Raw genomic sequence first — 22,013 nt, 5'->3', positions numbered from 1 at the left:
GATCATTTCCCACCCACTAAACTTTAAGTGTGCTCCACTCCCAGGTATCCGTATGACAAAGACAACATATGATGTGGCCGCCACGCAACCAGGATTGACATTTCATTGTTGGGGACTGGGGACACACATTAAGGCACTTACACATACAGGATATTGACCTAGGTATAAACACAACATCTGGCTGTACAGATACAGCTATTAGTGAGGTTGGGAGAGCTGTAAGCTCTAAGGGCTATTCTCTATACTTTTTTTTATTGACTTGACTGTCTAAGTGACAGTGGCCGGCATTTTGGCAGCTATTTCCTCTTCTATATCAACTGCCTCATCCCCCTGACAAGTTTGTCATATTCCCATCACTCCCAATAGCATTTGGAGAAATACTAGCGTACATGAATTATAGATGATGTGGGTTTTTATCGAAATCCTCCCTCATATGTACTGGGAGAAATGTTTTTGGGCACTGTTCCAAAATCCTCATACGATCTGACCATTGTTGAGTATCCTCTATGACAAAACTACTATAGTTCACAAATCGATATGCTTTGCCATTTCCATAGTTTATCTGGAAACCTTATAATCAGTGGCTATTTTCCAAAAGTACACAAAAGAAACTATAAACTATCGCTTTCATGGCACATCTTTATATGTTTTCAGTGGTGTACGATTCCACTAGCCTGAAGCCAGATAGGTCTAGTAGATTTAATGTCTGGCCAGGTTTTTTTTATAACTTTGAAAAATTTAAGTTGGGCTCGTGGATTTTTCAAGATCTGCCTGCAGACCAGTATTCTGAATATGAAATTGCACACTCTTTGTTTTTGTAACTTTCACCAGAAATATTCATCTCATGCAGTATGTTACTTGTTTTTAACCTTGCAAAAAATCTCCATTGTCATATAGTTTTCTAGATATATAATATCTGAACATTGTGGAAGAGAATGGTCCCCAAACTTGTGATGGTAGTTTATAACGTTCATCGAACTCCTCGAGTTAACCCCACAAACAAAAGTCCCACAATGAATGGTTTTCTTTTCAGAAATGATTAATCAAAGCTATAGTTCTTTTGGGAAGTCAGGTTCCAATACAGTTATTGGCAGTGGTACGAGGATCCTTAAACAGTGCCATTGCATTAACAGTTCTTGCGAATATCAATGTTTGTAAGTTTATTTAATTAAGTTAAGCATTCAAATCTTCAAATTTTATTCCATAAATTGTATCGCAGGATGTGTTTTACGAAAAAGACAATATAGTGTTAACGATATATTTTATTTTAATGGTAAGTACTCTTTACCTCAACTTTAGTCGATATAAATTTCTAACTAGGACTGCCCACACATATTTTTTTTTCAAGCCCCAATAAGTTTTGTACTAATACTGCTGATGGAATTATCAAACAAAAAGGATAATGACAGTATGCATTATGACTTGAGCTTAATTCCTTGCCTCTGGTTATTCTAGCAAACCTAGTTATATATCACAAGGAATAATTAAATGTGCCTCGACACTAATCAAAAGTTCAAATACTGATGGTTTTTGTGACTGCTGCAGGGATTCTGTAATGTGACCAAATTACATCTTGCATTTCTACCATTATGAACAATATCAGATAGTAGCAGACGGCGCTAGGCTTTGAGAATACATCTATCCTGCTACAGACGTAATAGGAAAAATACACGTATACTCTATTCTTGTAAGCACACATGTATAATCTCTTTCAACCTGCAGTGTATGGTGCAGCAAGCCCTACACATGATCTTGTCTGGGACATCTGCAGCAAACCCACCAATCCACGGTACCACACTTGAGAATATAGATATTGGTATTGCCAAGATGTGGGCCGGGATCCAAAGTGGCACATCAATATAATGTCTGCTTCTAGGAACGAAATGGTAAACAGACTGTCTAGGCACAGCCAGAGAGGCTATACAACTCCAACAACATCACACTTCATGGGCGGTAAGAACAACATAAAACTGGAATTTCTCACACAATATAATCTACAGCAGCTCACCAGTATACCGCAGACTATACCAAAACACCTACCAGTACAACAGAATGAATTGTGACCAAGATAATATACTTACTTACAGCAGATAAAACGATCTCAATACAACCTAGTATCACAATGACTTCTCTTATATTAAATGAATGAAATAATATTAAAGCAGCTGACATTCATTTTTGACAAAAATATTGTCAATTCAGCACAATATTCTTGGCACCAAAATTCATGGGGGTCTATACTGTCAAAGAACATATTACTATTGTGTTAAACTTCAGGCAAAAGAAGTTTCTCGATGGCTGTTAGCTATAGCAAAACAAGGGAGCTATTTTTTGTTAGATGTGTAGTCATTGTTGGTTTTCAGTTATATATTACAGTGCAAAAATGTATAAACTACATGTATGATCATTAACATCCCCTTCACCCCCCTCCCACCCCTGGAAGTGAAAGCAACAAATTTTTGCGAACATAAATTTTCTTTCAAGACAATCTTTAAAATAACTAATTTAGAGAAGAGAAAAGCACACATCTAGCTGCATTGGTATTCATGTGGGAAGTTTGAAGCACAAATCTGTACTTTTTATTGCAATATGCTCAAGAAACAGGTATATATCCAAAATGTACACATTCTGCATACTGCTTACTCAAACGTTCTGGAAATCAGAAAGGTTAAAATAGGAAAATCATCCCTTACCAATGCTTGTGTGCTGTTTCAATGAAAACTGAAATTTGTAGAGTTGAGGATTTAGAAGTTTTTGAGATATGCTCTCAAAGCATACCAATATATTTGCACTCAAAATGTACATAATTTGGGCACTGTCTCCATGACAACTGATTTTTCAGAAGGTGAAAATACCTAAAGGCATCCCTCTGCAATGTGATTGACTTGTGTTTTAGGACTGACTGAAGCTGTATATTAATATTCCCAGAGAGGGATAAGAACACCTCCTATACTTGACATAAGGAAATACCTTGCACATTTGGGTGTTGTATTGATCAAGCAGTCAAGGAATTTGTGCAGTATAGCTGTTGTTATTATATATATAAGCATACTTGCCAACTTTTTGAATTTCCACGGGAGAGATTCTACATGCTCAAAATAAATAAAATGTGTGTATACAACCCCTTGAGACAAAATAACCGTTCAAAATGACATATATTGAGTTGTTCTTTCAGATGAAATCATTAGATCTTAGAATATAGGAACAGTTAAGCAAATTCACTGGTTGAAAACACTAAATAAAATGGGTAAAAAATCGGGAGTCTCCTAAATAGGGAGAGATGGCAAGTATGATTATGTGCAGTTTCAAAAAGAATTATTCAATTATCTTTTAAATAAGTCATAAATTTAGGCTTTGACAAGGAAATAGGGACATGAATTTATAAATGAATAAGGGTACCATAATGCCAAATTTTCATGGCAGATGAAGAACATGAAAGTGTGTTTAAGTATATGATGTTTGTTAATTATAAGGTATATGATATGTTGGACATCACCACAAAGAAAAGAATTTGATTTCCATTATCATTGAATTGTTCCTGAGAAAAAGTAGTTATTCCTGATTGACACTGTTGTTAATTTCAGTTGTCACAACACTGTTTGTGTATGGACTCCATATGAAAGCGTCAACAACGAATGTGAAAGCCTGCAAGTACATCAGGCTTTGTGAAACGGTGTGGATTGGTAGTGGGGCCTGAGTCAGCGATGAGTCAGGGTGTCTCATTTCTACAGAAGCATGACGCCAATGTCAGACATATGCCTTGACAAAACCAATAGCTGCCCCAAAGGGAGATTGAATGGGATGGATCACATATGCAAGCCATCATCAACACTAACAAAAATGCCTTCACTTGAAAACACATATATCAAAAATACCAAAAAAGATTTTTCTTCCATAAAAAATGTCCAAGGTAGTATAATCCAATCTCACTTGTTATGCACACTTATTACATTGTGTGTGTAAAATTCAATTGAGCCTTGGATACATAACACATATTCAAATTGAATTCAGCAAAGAATTCATTACATTAACACATTTGCATCGATCAATAGTTTTCCTGTGGAGATCAGCTGACAAAGGTTAGAGAAATCTTCCTACACATTATGTTCTTGAAATGAAAACAATCAATAGAATATTTATAAATTAAAACGGAGTGCTGATGATAGACGATTCATTTTGCTTTAAAACATTCCTTTCACTTTCATCGGACTGAAATGTTATAGTTTAAGAGAGTCAATGGTTCAATAAATTCTTTTTCAACAAGGAGTAAAATTCACATTTTTAATCGCTGTTTTGTCTAAAATGACAGAATCAGATTGATTTTTTTTGGTTTAAATCAAGGAAATTCTTAAAAATTGTAAGTAACTAATTTGGTAAACTTAAAGGTTAGTGAAGAAATTTTACCAGACAATTTCTGAAAACAGCTATGAATCTGTGGGACACAACACCAGTAATGACTTGTAGCCATAGTCTCTAAAGATTTGAGCTTGCCAGCCATACCAGGTAAGTAGTCGCCACACACACAGAGAGACTGCAGCTAATCATCGATACACCGATCAATGGCTCGCCAACCTGATTAGTCACCATGAATCACCTCCGAGTGTAATATTTACATACAGTCGTACTCTGTTAGGTACCCTAATCAGTAATCTCATTTTCCAGATACAGTGATCAAAAAACCACATCTGACCGTAAATGAGGCTGGATTTAAAAAAATAATTATTTCCATGGTAACAAGAAATTCTTTGAAATAATCACTGGTAATGGTTGAATTTGAAGGTAGGAATTAGGTACCATCCAATCTTTAGTTTACAATGTCAGATATAGCACCAGCCTGAGATAGAACAAGGAAGAGCAGAAAATATCATGATCATGTCAAAGAAAGCTAACACGTCAAGAGAAACTGACCGAATGTTCATCTACCAAGGCAGTTTCTTATCAATATGATGTCTTACTTCTATTGACTAGTCACAGTAGAAAAGTTCCAGTAACATAGAAATTTAACGGTTCTTGGACACATCTGTGGATTTCAAATTGTAAGTGAAATGGGTATACAGAAACAATACAGCCATGCTACTTAGTATATACCTATTAACCTTGAGCTTAACAGCTTGTGGAAACTTTAAATAAAAGCAATATTAAATGTCAACTTGTCAATAGCTTAAAAAAAAAAAAAAAAAAAAAAAAAAAAAGCATCTGACTACATTTGCAATCCCATGTTGATCTAATGTCTAGTGATATTTAAAGTATTGTTGATGGCACATGACAAGGTGTTGAGGAATAGCTGAATTGCAAACTTTGGGGATGCTAACTAATCGCAGATCTGACTAAAACAAACAGAAAAGAGCAAGATCAATGCAAATTAAATTCAAACTGGAAAAAAAAAAAATCATTCCGTAATCTGGAGCAGGATTAATTAGGTAGGAGCTGCGGATGATAAAAGCCTGCAATAAAGGCTGTTTTCACACCTAAGGCGATGCAAGCTTTCCATGTGCCCCAGTGAACTGTAAAATGAGCAATTTATAATGCAAAACCAGCTAACTTCTTGTCCTTTATTCCAGCAGTAACCTAGTTAATAGTTAGCAGTTTCTTAATGAGGTGTAAAGCTTTATATCACGAGGAATTCTGCAGCTGGCATGACAAGTATCTTTGTCAAAAATTATTTGGAAACTCGCTTGTTTTAATGGCAATCTTTAAGCAAGGAGTATTAAATCCTTTGTAAAATTGAAACAAGAATATTGTCAACTGGAAATGAAGTGTAAAGATCACCAAACCCTAAAGACAGTGTTACCTCTATAACGTTTTAACTAGATACTAGTACTCTAAAGACAGCGTTACCTCTATAACGTTTTAACTAGATACTAGTACTCTAAAGACAGCGTTACCTCTATAACGTTTTAACTAGATACTAGTACTCTAAAGACAGCGTTACCTCTATAACGTTTTAACTAGATACTAGTACTCTAAAGACAGCGTTACCTCTATAACGTTTTAACTAGATACTAGTACTCTAAAGACAGCGTTACCTCTATAACGTTTTAACTAGATACTAGTACTCTAAAGACAGCGTTACCTCTATAACGTTTTAACTAGATACTAGTACTCTAAAGACAGCGTTACCTCTATAACGTTTTAACTAGATACTAGTACTCTAAAGACAGCGTTACCTCTATAACGTTTTAACTAGATACTAGTACTCTAAAGACAGCGTTACCTCTATAACGTTTTAACTAGATACTAGTACTCTAAAGACAGCGTTACCTCTATAACGTTTTAACTAGATACTAGTACTCTAAAGACAGCGTTACCTCTATAACGTTTTAACTAGATACTAGTACTCTAAAGACAGTGTTACCTCTATAACGTTTTAACTAGATACTAGTACTCTAAAGACAGCGTTACCTCTATAACGTTTTAACTAGATACTAGTACTCTAAAGACAGCGTTACCTCTATAACGTTTTAACTAGATACTAGTACTCTAAAGACAGCGTTACCTCTATAACGTTTTAACTAGATACTAGTACTCTAAAGACAGCGTTACCTCTATAACGTTTTAACTAGATACTAGTACTCTAAAGACAGCGTTACCTCTATAACGTTTTAACTAGATACTAGTACTCTAAAGACAGCGTTACCTCTATAACGTTTTAACTAGATACTAGTACTCTAAAGACAGTGTTACCCCTATAACGTTTTAACTAGATACTAGTACTCTAAAGACAGCTTTACCTCTATAACGTTTTAACTAGATACTAGTCTTATTGAATTTTATCTATTTAACGCATGACTGCAAACCAAATCAATAATTTCCCTTGATATTCTTTAAATGCCCCCTCCCAATATTCCTGTAAAAACTGGAACTGTCATGAGTATGGCAGTTTTATATGCCCGTCTGCACCGAGAATATTTCTTTAAAGATATATTTTTTTTAATTAAAGGGACATAACTCCATAAAAGGGGAGGTAACACCAATTTAGCACTTTATTTACGTTCTGTTTATGTAAGGGCTCTGTGCACCAAATAACTCTAAAACGATGGCATACTTTGGGAGAACCCAAACTCCTTAATAAGGAGAGGTGACAGCAATTTACATAACCAATTAAAATCCTCTCAATGTAAGCATTATGAGTACCAAGAATCCTCTCAATGTAAGCATTATGAGTACCAAGAATCATTCAAATTGATGTAGGACTTTAGGAGGAGTTTGGTGAACAACGTCGGTCTATTAACGGACAGATACCCCAATTCCAGTATAACCCCCAGACTTTGATGGTGGGGGTGTTAAAAAAACATTCATTGCCTTGCATTCAGGAAAATGTCAATCAATTACTTATCCTAAACTGGGATTAAGTCATATTCCTCTTGGATAAAGTTTACTTCTGTAGGTAGGTTTCAATTTTAGACTTAACAGGAAATTTGACATCAAAATGGCATTAATATAAGGAATGTCTGGATTATATCCTTATGTTTGTTAACTTCACCCCCCCCCCCCGCGACAAAAAAAGAGTTTCTTTTGTTTTCATGAATTTTGATTTAGTTTTTTCTGTCAACAAATGTAGAACTCTTTTCGGGATAAGTGTAGCAAATTTTATTTCAGGGTAATCTTGAAATGTTGCACACTTTGTTGCAAACTTTAAGACGTTATATTAAAATATCTTTAAGAGTTGGATTAGGGGCTGTAAAGAGAGATACATATCTTTGAAACTTATCATCATTTATAGTACGAAAGTATAAAATTACAAAATCCGGGTTATATATATGTGTGATGTAATGCTGAATAATGCTAAGTCCGACCTACTACCAAGCATGACATCACAGCCTAGTAAAACTGTCGGGAGTGGTACAGCACATGATCAATATCTGGTGGTTCAGGCCTCATGATCAACACAACTTACCTTGCCTAGGTTTACTCACATCTGTATGCACAAAAGGCAGCTACGACTATTGATCACAGAAGAGTCAGACAATCCTAAATGAACAGTAGTTTATTGGCCCTCCTGTCAGACATTGACATACAATGATAAGACCATGGCCATTTGATAAATCCCATGTACTATATATCTCCCTTTTGCAATGCCAATTAATTATATAATTAATCTAATTTAATGGGTCATGAACATGGTTTTTATGCAATGGTTTAATTTAAAGTTCCTCATTCAAATTCTAGTTTTACCTATACATGTTCATTTAACTATGATGTTACAAATAGAAGGAACTACAACTTGTTGTTACATAGAAATTGATCATCTTCAATTAACTCATTCACCCTTGAAGACACATTTAAACTCTTCCAATTCAAAGGTTGGAATAGTTCATTATGAAATTTCAGGGGTGACCAAGTTAAGCTTGCTATGAAAGGTTAGATATTTATAGCAGAAGTAGACCAGCAGTTAACACATTTATACGGTTGTTGAACAGCTTGTTGAACTCAAAAATCTGACCAGTTTAAAAATTGTACCAGTCCGTGTCATCATTTCTGAAGCCCTAGGTGAAAGATGCACTTCGTGAACTGATTGCCTGTACTTAGTGAGCACTCAGCATTCATGTCTTGTACGTATATATCATCATTTGTATGATACTTAAGTTTGCAATCGATGCTCAATGCAAAGTTATGTGAAAAATAAATACCCTGTGAAATAAATAGCATGTACATTCCATCAAATAGTGTATCGTTGTCATTATTTGCTCGAAATTAAATTGATGAATGTTTGCTGTCCAATTTACTAACCAGTGAAATAAATTACGATAATGATGTCAATACACCATGGGTCTGGGATAATCCTAAGGCAGTGTTTTACAAAACTTGCTTTACTGAAAATCTATATCCCAGTCATTCAGATGTTAATTTTTAGCACAGAGAAATTCTGCTGCAGCAAACATGGGAAACCCTTCTCAAAAGAAACATGTGTGTTTGTATAGAGTTAGTAATAAAGAGATAGTTTCTGATAAGTATTAACTGTAATAATAAACTTGTTTATTCTGGTGGTTCTTATAATGCAACAAAATCCTCTTCATTAATTGACAGCAGGGATTTGAGAAAATATTGCAGATTAAACGAGCAGAATATAGTTAAATTTTAACTTTTTCATAACAAGGCTTTGATAGTATGGTTAAAGGTTACCCAGTAGTCATGTTATACATGCATATGTTTATGTTAGATAAATAACTCTAAATACTAATCAAGCATTGTGTTATTTATAATTGTACACGGCACACTTTGTCAAATGGTGTTTATCAACAAATTCTTGCTAAAATGTTTCAGTTTTTCATTAGACCATTTATAACTGATGATTTCACATGCACGTTAAAAGGTGGGTTCCTGCTGATTTTCAGTATTTTGAAGCATCAAACTTTTTGTCATGTATCAAAACAGATGTACAACATTACAATATTATGAAATAACAAGGCAGAGTATTGCAAGGCAATCCATCGTCCCCCACTGGTAATGATTTCTATATTTAACAAACAGGATGTACCTACTGTTAGGAAAGTATCCTGACACAAACTTCTTGTAATCTGCCATCACAAGATGTCCTTGTAAACCAATCTGGTTACTCCAAGCGAAAGAGTATAAAAGATATGCCCAAGACTAACATTTTCAAAAGTAAAGGTCAAAGGTCAAGTCATAGGTCACAGTGACCTAACTCTTGCATTCTGCACTACGTCATCCCAAGATATCCTTGTACACCAAATCTGGTTACTCCAGGTGAAAAAGTATAGACGATATGCCCCGGACAAACTTTTTCAAATCTGAAGGTCAAAGGTCAAGGTTACCTATTTCTTGCACTCTGCCATCCCAGGATGTCCTTGTACACCAAATCTGGTTACTCCAGGCGAAATAGTACAGAAGATATGCTCATTACAAACTTTTTCAAATCTGAAGGTTAAAGGTCAAGTCATAGCTACTTAATTACTGCACTCAGCACTCCGCCATCTCAAAATGTCCTTGTACACCAAATCTGGTTACTCCAGGTGATAAAGTAGAGAATTTATGCCCTGAACAAACATTTTCAAAAGTTAAGCGGAGTGTAAAATCTAAAGCAATAACAACCTCCAATACGTTTCACAAATTAGTTGCTCATAAATAACATCAAAGTTGACAGCTGCCTGACTAATATAATGGTCCAACTTAGTTTAAAACATTTTCTTTTTTCTTCTTTCTAGCACTGACCTTACATTTATTTGTTTAAATACTGAAATATTACTGACAATCAGGAGGAACCCATCTGTTATGTAATTTGTTAGTGTCTGTCTCACTTGCATTAAAATCAGCAATCTACAGTCAAGTGTTAGTAAAAAAATCCCATAATAGCACTTGGCGAGTTCTCTAGAATCATTCTTCCATGTCCATCAGACTGGTTACTCCCAGGTGAAATGAAAGTTGATTAATAAAAAACATGATGCTTTGTTTCCCAGTCTGCCTAATATTGTTGTTCTTTAGAATCCTTCTGAAAACAAAAGAATCTGGTTTGAGATTAGTTTTAGAAACCAGAAGAATGAAGCCGAGCCTTACCTGTCGTCATGTTTATCTTTTATCTGTTATCACACACACAAACAAGGCACTTGAGGTCTTCTCACTCCTGCAAAGTAGAAAAAAAGAAAGAAATGTTGAGTATTGATTCAGTCACATAAAACATTATTAATGTTAACACTTAATACAAAAGTGATGTGAATACACGTAAACAAAATAACCAGGCGAGCTAAATGATGGAAAAAATAAAAAGGTAACCCCAAAAACATCAAAGACAGCTGATACAAATCCCCTCGCATTCACACATTGTGACATATGTAAGTAAATATAGCAATGACAGATTTTTTTGTAAAAATAGTAAAAGTGACCTTAACCTTTAACACAGCAACTTGTGAACCTGTTCAAGATATTGTCACACTAAACACTGGTATCGAGTTTCATGAAATTCAGTTGAGGAATGAAGTCGGTAGAACGATGATTTTTTTTTTCCTTCTAAAAATAGTAACACTGACCTTAACCTTTAAATTAGAAACCTGAAAGGAGAATTTGTTTAAGGCATTGCCATACCAAACACTTGTATGAAGTTTAATAAAGTTCTGTTGAGGAATGAAGTCAGAAGAGAGATGACAAAGTTTTTCTAAAAATAGAACAGTGACCTTGACCTTCAACATGAAACCCTGAAATGCAAATTTTGTTCAAGATCATAATAAATACTGCCAAGGAATTAAGTCGCTAGAGCGATAACAAAGAGTGTAAAATACGTATTGGCGGAATCCTATATCCCCTCAAACTTTTGTTGCAAGGGGATAATAAGTTCAGCCATTGGTACCAAACTTGGGTTCCTATCCTTTTAGGGGGTATATATAATCACAGCCATATTCAAAATATGGTGAAATTCAGAAAATAAATTCAAATAATTTCAACTCGAAACATTTTGTTGGCTTTATACCACACCTAGACCCCAAATTATCCATATGTGAAACAGGAAGTGTGTGGGATGCACATTTATGGAGTCGAAAGTTGTTGATGCAAAAGAATAGTATAAAAATACATATTGTATATATAGCTAGACCCCTTATGAATGCTGAACAGAAAACTGTGGCATGCATATGCTGGAGGAACAGGACTAGCTCATTTGTTGCTGGTAAATGTTGAGCTAAAAACAACAGGCCCATAGGGCCTATACTGCTCACCTGTTATTCACTGCACATCTATAACCTTCAAAGAGGGTATAGGTAAATTTATCAAACAGGCCATCATTAATATTACTTTATATATATTATGGGTATTTATTAAACCAATATATGTAGCCCTTTATTCAAGTATGCTATCAGCAAAAATATGAATTACTTTACATCTCTTGGTTTCAAAACATTTGACACCTGTGCCCTTGAAGATGGGTCAAGGAAATTCATTTTAATGAATTTGACTGCACTTCATTCCAGCAAACTACAGGCTTAAGAGCACGATCCCGGGCCCTATAGTTATTCAGAAGAAATAATGAAAAGGTTTAAATAATTTAAACCATGTGACCTTTAAATCAGGTCAAGGTCACAGGGTGTATACTCATGATCACTTCCAGTTATTTTTTTTTTAGGATCCTACTATTTTTTCTTAAAAATATAGGAAATTTATAGGATTTCCTATAGATGTTTTGTGCTAATATTTGAGTTTTAAATGCTACATATATACTCATTATCATGTACTTGTATAACAAATGAAAAATGGTAATGAATTAAAAGATTCCACACTATGTAATCTGAATCTGCATGAACACATATATATATACACTGACTTTTCTTGGCTTTTACAAAACAAGAGCTATTGGAGAACTGTATAGCTCACTTATTTGTGATATAAGTACATGTACATGTATCATAATGGTTGCTGCACAGGTCTCGTTATTTTGAGGTTTTCTTGTACAATGTAAAGATGGGCTACATGCAGTGTTTGACATATCTTTGTACATCCGTATATTACAATACATTATTACAGCATCATAAAATGATCCACACCAAGCTGATTTTAAAGTAAGTTGTTTTAAGCACATTACTCACACTCCATGTAATGCCTCAACCTTATAATAGTCAACTACAAGTTGGTGTGGTGATCTGATAATGCACAAAAAACTTGCTTAGAAGTCCGGGATGTAATTAAGCTACATTTGGCCCCTAAAATATGAATAATGGTTCAGCACATTGCTTGTATTACCTCCGTATCAATACCACAACCTCATAAGTCAAAAGCTTATACATATATTGCTTATGGTGATCTATCAGTCCGGAAAAACTTGCTCAAAAACTTTTATCTTGAAGTATGGCACTGATTTGGACGCCAAAGCCGGTGTGACTAGATGAGCCACCCAATCTATTGATGGTGGGGAGTGACCAACATATATATACACAATGTATAAAGCTGGTAAATGTCAGAGAATAGTTAAATAACACTTGTGTAAAATGTAACCCCTTCACAAGGAGGAATAGTGAACCTTGTGTAATGAAATTTAGTTTTGATAAAGCACCTTAGGACCTTAACATCAATGAAAAGTTTTTGGTTCTTGCATATCTGGGTGTGAAGTTGATTGTTCAAAAATTCAGCCAATTTGACCCAGACCATCAGGCCCTAGGGGAGAGTCTGGGATTAAATTTTCATACAATCACATATTCCAACCGAGTTTGAATTGACTTCCCACAGAAAGTAAACAAAATACACCAAAAAGTGTTAATTTCTATATAAACTGTAGTAAACTCTAGCTCCTCCAAAAAGGGAGTAATGGGTGCACGTGTCCAGGGTTAATGAAATTCACAATTTTGATAAAGCACCTTAGGATCTTTCAATTGATCAACCGTATTTGATTCTAGCATATTCGGTCTGAAGAAGAAGATTGTTGCAAGTTTAGCTGTGTTCACGAGTCTTCGGCTAAATTTTCATACTGTCAAACTGCAATAATATCATTATGGTTTTAACTAAAATTGAATGATTATTTAAACTTTAGTACATTTAACTTCCTTCCCAGGGGGGATAGGATAGCCAGTTAAGATGAAATTCACAATATTTATTAAGAAACTCATATCTGAGTCTGAATTTGACCCCTTTTGACCTTAGCACTCATGTCCCTGGGGGTTAGATCCATATAATACAGAACCTTGGATTGCCTTTGGCCATGGAAACTTCCTGTAAAATGTTATTGAAATCAGTTGTGTGGTTTTGGAAAAGAAGTTAATAATATGAATTTTGCTTATGGATGGACGATGCAAGAAAATGGACAAAATGCAAAGGTCACCTGAGACTTTGTTTCAGGTGACCTAAAATGCACTGACAACTTTTTCTTCTTCTAATAACACAGGAACAAATAATTAAAATAATTGACCAATGCACATTCAACTTACACAACCTACACCAATATTGGAACTCACTCAAGTACATGGCGTTTCATCTTGTACATGTATATGGTTAAAGTACTATTACCCGGTAATCCTCAAAACCCTACTCAATTTTGGAAATTCTGAACAAATGAGTGATAAATATAGGAATTTATAGGAATATATAGAAAATGGACACCCTGACCGGTCATCAAATTGGATGAATTTGGGCCTCCTAATCCTTCAGAATAAGTGCCTATAAAAGCTTTAACACGTTTCATTCCAGACCATTTGGGCATTCCTGACAGCCCTTCATCATCCCAAGTCACTTGGTTGGTTTTTCAGAATAAGTCATTACAAAAATGCGGGAGGGACCAAGTGAGCTAAAAATTGATCCAATGACCAAGCCTATATACATATATAATATTGAAGTCTACAAATGATCACAATAAACCTATCAATTTGTACTGAATTGAATTATTTGACAATTTTTCTCTCTAGAAAAAAATAATCAAATATAAACAAATCCTGATTGGCTGTAAGATGAGAGAATCATTAACCTACATTATGTTCTGAAAAGATATTAAAACCCTTTTACTACCGTTAAAATATTCCTATCTAAGTCATAGAAAAGGATTTAGATGCTTTTACTTCCTACCAATTCATCAATTGTCACTCTGCAGTTTAAATATTTAGCAACTAAATGTCGGTCAAATAGAGAAAAAAAACAACACTTGTTGACATGCAATAAAACAATAGATAAAACTTCTTGCACCAATAACCATGATGAGTCATTTCCTCTTCACCTATGTCTTTACAATTTACATATGCCGTTACCAGTACTAAATTACCAATAATGGTGCTATGTGTTTCACTGTCATAGGCGGCAGACATCAAACAGGAGTAGTAGGATCAATATTAACATAGGAATAGCCAATCTAGACGGATGGTACTTTACAATCCCTCATCAGTTTGGGGGCTGTACCTGTCTGGTCATTGGTTCAGGGAGCTTTATGTAGGTGATCACTGGAGCTATACAACAATACACCTGTTCAACCTGATCCTGGAGCCATCAGCCTCAGTACCTGCTGAGGTGAGATATGAGTCATCTCATCTAGGGCCACATCAATCATATCCATACATGTACACAGGCACTCACAGCCATTACACCAGGGCATAATCAATCTTTGTTGCAGCTCAATAAACCGCTTCACTTTTTTTCTTTTAATTTTTCCGATGTTCACAAGATAACATATACATTTACTACCTAAAGAGACAGTTTTCAAACTGCTTTACTAATCAATAAATTTTCTCCAATTCAACCTTTTGTTTTTAACCATACATTAAAAGTGAGGTCAATTAGATAAATTGAAAATGTTATCAGCAGTTTTTATGTTTTAACTGCAGCCAGCTCAGTAGGGCTTTTTTGAAAGAATGATGACTTAAGAAAAAAGGAAAAGAAAAAGATTTTTTCTTCTGAATCACATTAAATTTTAACATCAAAACCACATTCAATATACGTGATAGTATATATCAATATGGAAAAAAAATCTCCACACGTCTTTATGTATGTATATATTAAGGATCTTAAAATGTTTTATATATTGAGCGTGTGGTATTTTACTAAACTTTACATCCCAGACATGTCACATTTACCTCTACGTACACATACTCCACTAAAACACAGCTAGAGGAAATCCAATCAAACGTTCTCAGGTACACATCCACCAACAAACTTGTTAACTTCCGTAAAGCATATCCAAGGAAACCAGTAACTGAATCTTGCTGAATGGAACAAACTAAGTCAGAAATGACACCGAGAACGATGCTTCCAGAACCTGTGGCTACCTTGGAGTGTCTCGTCAGTTCCAACCTAACAGTGCCAGAAAATGAGTCAGTGGCTACTCACTACAGCTCCTGCTCCGACAATGCCAGCTTTCTCTGCCAGTGATGACGAGCCAGCACACAGCAAGCACACTCAGAACGGCTTTCACATTAACATTAAGTTCCGAACAGCAGCATTACGTACACAGCTCATTATTGACAATTTCCTTTACAGCAGATATTACCAACTCCATGATGTCATCGGGAGGCTCCACGGAGGACCCATCTACCAATCACATTTCAACATGAATATTCAAATTCGCATGCCATTTGCAGTTAATTAAGATATCGGTTAAGGGAAGGAACTGCAGTGACTCTAGAGTAAATGTGAAATTGGTGATTCAAGATGGTTTTGGTTATGTATTGATCTCATATGGTGAAGGTGCAGATGCTGCACACTGCTGCACCACACCAGGAAACTGGAATGATGATCACGTCTGTCTAGGCATCAATGATTAGACCATTGAGAAACAATCTAACTCAAATACTATCAGCTATTTCCCCTGCTAATGACCAACAAGTGCTGGTCAAGTACACAAATCAAGTTGAGCAGAAATATCAAGCTCGTAATTGAGATCAATTTTTGCATTAATTAATTGAATTTAAAAACTTCACAAGAAAAATGTTTTGTTAATAACGTAATTGTAATAAGAAGTATCAATCATAAAACGAATATAAAACAAGAGGCCAAGAGGGCCTGCAGTGCTCCTGATCACATAACTGTAATCATGTGTAAGGCTAATTAGCAAACCTTGCAGACAAAATGGCTTTAACCATTGACCAAATTCTTTTTAAGTCAACATACATGTATACGTAACTGTTAACTACTCTCCCCTTATAGCCCCAGTCCCTGAGCCCCCTTTGGGAGTCATCCTTTACTCAAAAGTATAAAAATCCACTTGCCCGACGCCAGAGACAACCAGTTTTAGCAAACATGATTTTGTATGTGTTTTTTCGTTCCCCTCAACTGGAGGTGAATAAACTTAACTGGCTGTTTTTAATAAGTATATATATGTTATTTGAACGTTTTGCAGTGTGACACCATCTCTCTATCTGCTTCTCTGCAAATTGGGGGTCAGACATTTTTCAAACATAGAATCTGGTCCTCATCATCTAAGGATTATTAAAGCTATCTTCATTTCTTATAGTGGAATGATGATGGAAATCTTATGGTTAGTTTCTGAAGAGATTTTGCATTATATTATTACTTGAAAGTTAAGCACTCTGTGACCCCTTATGGCCCAGAAACGCTTCAAATTCTCAGCCCCCTGACGAGTTATCTGAGATTATTTACAGATGACAGGCAATCACAACAAGTCGGTTATCCGAGTGATTCACATGACCTAAAGATGAACAGACCCATAAACTGGCAAAAAATCAGCTGAATGTTTATGAGCACCTTTTCCCTTCAAATTTTTTGGGCACCCTTAAATTATTCAACTTTCACTTTCAGGCAAAACTAGAAACTTGTTTTTGTGAACAAAAACATATGTCTCCCCTTATTAGCCAATAGACAAGCATCGGTATAAAAAATTAACAAAGGGCCATATCTCTTTATATAGTGGGGCACGAGACCCGAATTTAGAATGCAACACTCCTACTTTCCAAGATACATAAGTATAGCAAATTTGGTCAACGTAGGTGAAATAACATGGATGTTATGCCGTGGACAAACTTCGTTATTAAAAATAAACAAAAAGCCATAACTCTATATATAGCGGGGCACGAGACCCGATATAAGTGAGAGAGATCCCGCCTTTCCAAGATACATAAATATGTTAAGTTTGGTCAACATAGGTGAAATACACAAGACCTAAATCTAGTGCACTGCACACCTTCTGTGGGTGATGCAGGTATATTTCAAGTTTGATTAAGATATCTTTAACAGTTAAGAAGTTATGCCATGGACAAACTTAGATATAAAAAATAAACAAAGGGCCATAACTCTACATATAGTGGGGCACAAGACCTGATTTCAGTGAGAGAGATTCCGCCTTCCTAAGATACATAAATTTGGTAAGTTTGGTCAACAAAGGTAAAATAACATGGAACTTAAGCTCTGGACAAACTTTGGTATTAAAAATTAACAAAGGGCCATAATTCTGTATACAGTGAAGCACAAGACCTAATTCCAGTACACTGCACACCTTCTGTGGGTGATGCAGGTACAGTTCACCAAGTTTGATCTAGATATCTTGATCGGTTTAAAATTCACAGGACGGACAAGAATTTACTGAAAATGTTGAACTTATTTGACCTTTGAAATTGAGGTGAAGGTCACAGTGACCTTATTCTAGTGCACTGCATACCTTCTGTGGGTGATGCATGCATACCTCAAGTTTCATCAAGATATCTTTAACGGTTTAAAAGTTATGGCCCGGACAAGTTGCGATTAGAAGAACCAGTACTAATACAATATATATGTCTCACTTCATTTGAAGGGGAGACATAATAAAACTTAAACATTGCATATTAAGAAGTCGACCGAAGTGTTCACCCTTGAAACAGGTAAGGTCATATATATATATATATGTTCACAGATCTAGATGATGGGCCATCCAAGGACAAGTTGAATGAACTACTTTGACAGCCTGTCACCCTAGCTATGGCTGGCAAACTTTCAAGCAGACCTATCACCTTTGGCCTGAAGGAGAAGAAGAAGTGTCATTTAATGAAGAGTTAATGTAGGCTGTATGATGTATCACAACATATGGTACTGTAGCTAATAGACAGATCTAAATAAAGCACCAAAACATGTAAGATCATAGACACTCACCTGTGTCAGATGACCTAATTATAAAAGCACAGCTTATATTACTAAGTAACACTGTACATGTATGTTTTTAAACTACAAACAATCAACTTCAATTTAAACTTGCAATTGTTGCATGCTAATGCATGTTTGGATACTCGTCATTTAGACCTACAATAATACAAACAGAAAACCCTTCCAAGTGTTCTTGAGTGGCAACTTTACAGGTAGACAATGCAATCCTTCATTAATGTAAGCAATGACCAACAAGCTGTAAAAACATGTAAAAGAACACGCAACACTGGTGCAGAGGTAGACTTTACAGCTAGATGGTGACAGTAAGTATACAGTACCTGGATTTATCAGGGAATAGAAAGCACTTCAAAGTCCCTGTGGGGTTGCTGATCCCGACAAGGTGTCCAGACAGGGAGGAAACATACAGACAGCTGAGTATGGCCTTATCAGGGTTCAATGTCAATAGGAGACTGCAGGTACCAATCAATACAACTCACAGCTCAGGAAAATCACTACATCAAAGTCTTCAAAACTGCACATATACTTTAGCCTACGGCACCTTGCAACCAGGCGCACAACTTCTGTCCCAGCACTTATCTGATTCACCAAGCCAGGCAAGCAGTTCAAACTGTATTGATCTCAATATAATAATTATATGTATACAGCAGACTGTTGCTTTAAGTAACAATGCATACCGATGCAGTATATGTACAGGTAGATAACAAGGAAACTCTTAATGATACTTCAGTGACAACTACCGACATTGTACATTGATACCATTATCATAACCAGCATAAGTATACCCAAAACATCATGTTTCTGGCTTCGGGTCACCCTCTACAAATGTATGGTGGTAAGGCAATGAATATTTCTATTTAAAAAAATAAATATTGTAGGTTATATAGAATAAAGATTTTCTGCCAACAGCAGTTGTAACATCGACATGGAAAAGATTTAAATTCACCATGCTGTTTATCTAACAAGAGGCACAATGGGCCTTCATTGCATGCCTGGTATTAATCTCGCACCAGAAACCTTAAAAGTGTATGTAACAAGGTGAAGTATATTAAATGCTAACAGATTTATTAACGTGCTTTTATGATTTTAAATTATAATTGGATAGGATTTGAAATATTTCACAGGAATGCCTCTTATCTATGCATTGATATCAGAGATTGAGAATGCATTCACTACTGGTGCACCAGTATTGGGGTTTCTTTAGCGTATTGGATCCAAAGAACCAGCTGCTTGACACTCTCCAAGATGTGGTGGACTATGGAAAAGTAAGCCTCTATATCAAAGTCAACCAAAATGTTTTTATTGTTTTGATATCAGGGACATGTCTTATCTATTTGAAAAATGCTGTATTGCAGGGCTGCTTCCCATCTGTGACAAAGGTTTATCAGCTTGGGATGATCATCCCTTCCTCCACTGCTGTGGTGGGAAAATCTTTTAGCCTCATGAAAAACATCTCTTAACCCCTATATAAGCGAAACAGGCTTTCACAGGGCCAACTGGAAGCAGTGGTCAGAGTGAGCCACATGGATCACTCCCTTACAGAATCAGATCTGGAAGAACTGTTTAATCTCTTTAGAGAAGGAAAACCAGAAAACTACGGCTATGAGAGGTTTTCATTCCTCTTAGTCTAAAGAGACACAAATCTTCAAGATCTTCTTCAGTGAATTGATTTGGTGGTACCTTTTTAAACTTGATTAAAATTATGATATCAAAATTCTAACCTTGTTATTGTTTTTCATCTTCTTACATTTTGAAAAGAATTTATAACAAATTTCCAATAGAAACAAAACCGGCGCTCGCACTTCAAGACTATTTTCCCAATTGGAAAAGGAACAGGTTGTTGTAAAATGGCAGTAAAAAACCCACCGATGTGACATGCAATCCAGTCATGATGCATCCAATCATATAAGACAGCTGTTTTGGGAGCTGTTCATAAATTATAACCCAGACAAGGTTATGGGACAATCACTATCAGACATAATCCGATGCTATTAACATTTCCTGGTTTTGTCTGTAGGGGACTAATTTTTATGATAAAACAGCAAATGTTGGAACTTCAAACCAAGACATTGCCCCTTTTATGACTCTAGAAGAAGAAACCAATTTGATTCTTCAATCAGATAAATATATAACTTTCTGGTCACATTCTGTGAAAATATAGCTTTCAATATATAGCTGTTTGGAACTTGCTGCCTAGAAGATTGCTAGTGTTAAGTCTTTGTAGTACTAGTCAATATCAGTAAAATGAAACAGTTTAAAGTAGGGGATTTTGGGATACAGGTTGATTTTTGCTAGTTTCTCATGCCACTTAACTAGGATTATTTCTCAAGGCAGCCAGCTGATAGATTTACAAATGACAATGGCAACAAAGTTGATAAAAGTGAATTATACTCAGGTTTGGTTGGTTTGCATAATTAGTATAAAATAAAACAGTTATTGACTTGGCACTCACAAAGTTATTGTCCTTTCATCTTTGCATGGCCTGAAGAAATATAATTTTGTATCAGTGATCACAAATAGTATGTATGATCTTTGTCACGTGTACACGTGACATTATCATATTTTTTTGCGCGAATAGTACAATGACAGCTTGATAAAAATAAGATAATAGGAGCCTTTTCATGGCTTCAACTCATGTTTGTTTAAGACTGAAGAGATCCAATGATGCTACAGATGGATATTTGGGTCAGTGTCAGTGGTAAATTAATCAACAGAAAAAATTCGGTGAGCCCACAACACTGCCTGTACAAGTACAATTGCATTGTAATACTGCGAGATAGTAGACAAGTGTACCTAAGGACAGTTAGACTACACAAACCTAATTATGTACAAATGTCAAGTGCTTACAAGGCTGAACAATTCAGCAATCAATGGTACAGCAATGTATGACAGTGGAGGTTTTACTCGGATAAAACACAATTGTGCAACAACGTGGGGATTAAGCCATCTTCTCCATTGATTTTCCCTTCAACTTCTCCATACCAGACTTCCCCTGGCATAGCCATAACCCACATTCCCTTTTTTTACTATCCACATTTGCTGGCACTATTTACAACGTTGAAAATTCAAGTATTATATTGTTGTTGGAAAACTACCATAAAAAGGATTTTCAACTGCTGTTCAACAGACTATTCAGTATACCGAATTGAGTATTGATTTGCTGTCTAAAGTGTTCCAATTTCAGCGCATTGCCAGCCCCTGTAACCTATTGTTGTTTTTGGTTATAATTCTATAATAATTAGGAACCACAATATTTGTAAGCACGATAGAATAATAAAACTGAAGTCAACAGATATTCTGTGAATGTAACTAATATGGTACAATTAAAATTAAAATGATGAATATATATGTCGTGGCTATCACTATTGCATTACATTCAGTAAATTTTCTACCGCTTTTGGAATGGGGCCTGTATTACCTGGTGACTTTGGGACAATTAAGTGATTTTTGCCTTAATTCACTCTAGTTTTTTGATAGCCCCGCCTTCTAATGCCGCGTGACAAAAATCT

At 35.5% G+C, this 22,013-nt stretch overlaps 1 protein-coding gene across 9 annotated transcripts in view; it reads right to left on the bottom strand.

Annotated features, from left to right (window-relative positions):
- The window catches only part of LOC110448696 (stathmin-like), a 42,318-nt gene that overhangs the window by 10,653 nt on the left and 9,652 nt on the right, over positions 1-22,013 (bottom strand). For 3 of the 9 annotated variants that reach the window (XM_021495074.1, XM_021495080.1, XM_021495081.1), the window contains exon 3: positions 10,516-10,582. In XM_021495074.1, the coding sequence (XP_021350749.1) occupies positions 10,516-10,525 (10 nt within the window). In that variant the 5' untranslated portion in view covers positions 10,526-10,582. The other 6 variants (XM_021495075.1, XM_021495082.1, XM_021495076.1 and 3 more) reach the window with 4 other exon arrangements.

This window comes from Mizuhopecten yessoensis, unplaced genomic scaffold (assembly GCF_002113885.1).
Source record: "Mizuhopecten yessoensis strain PY_sf001 unplaced genomic scaffold, ASM211388v2 scaffold4135, whole genome shotgun sequence".
NCBI classification, from domain to species: Eukaryota; Metazoa; Mollusca; class Bivalvia; order Pectinida; family Pectinidae; genus Mizuhopecten; species Mizuhopecten yessoensis.
This window is presented reverse-complemented; position numbering and strand designations above follow the sequence as displayed.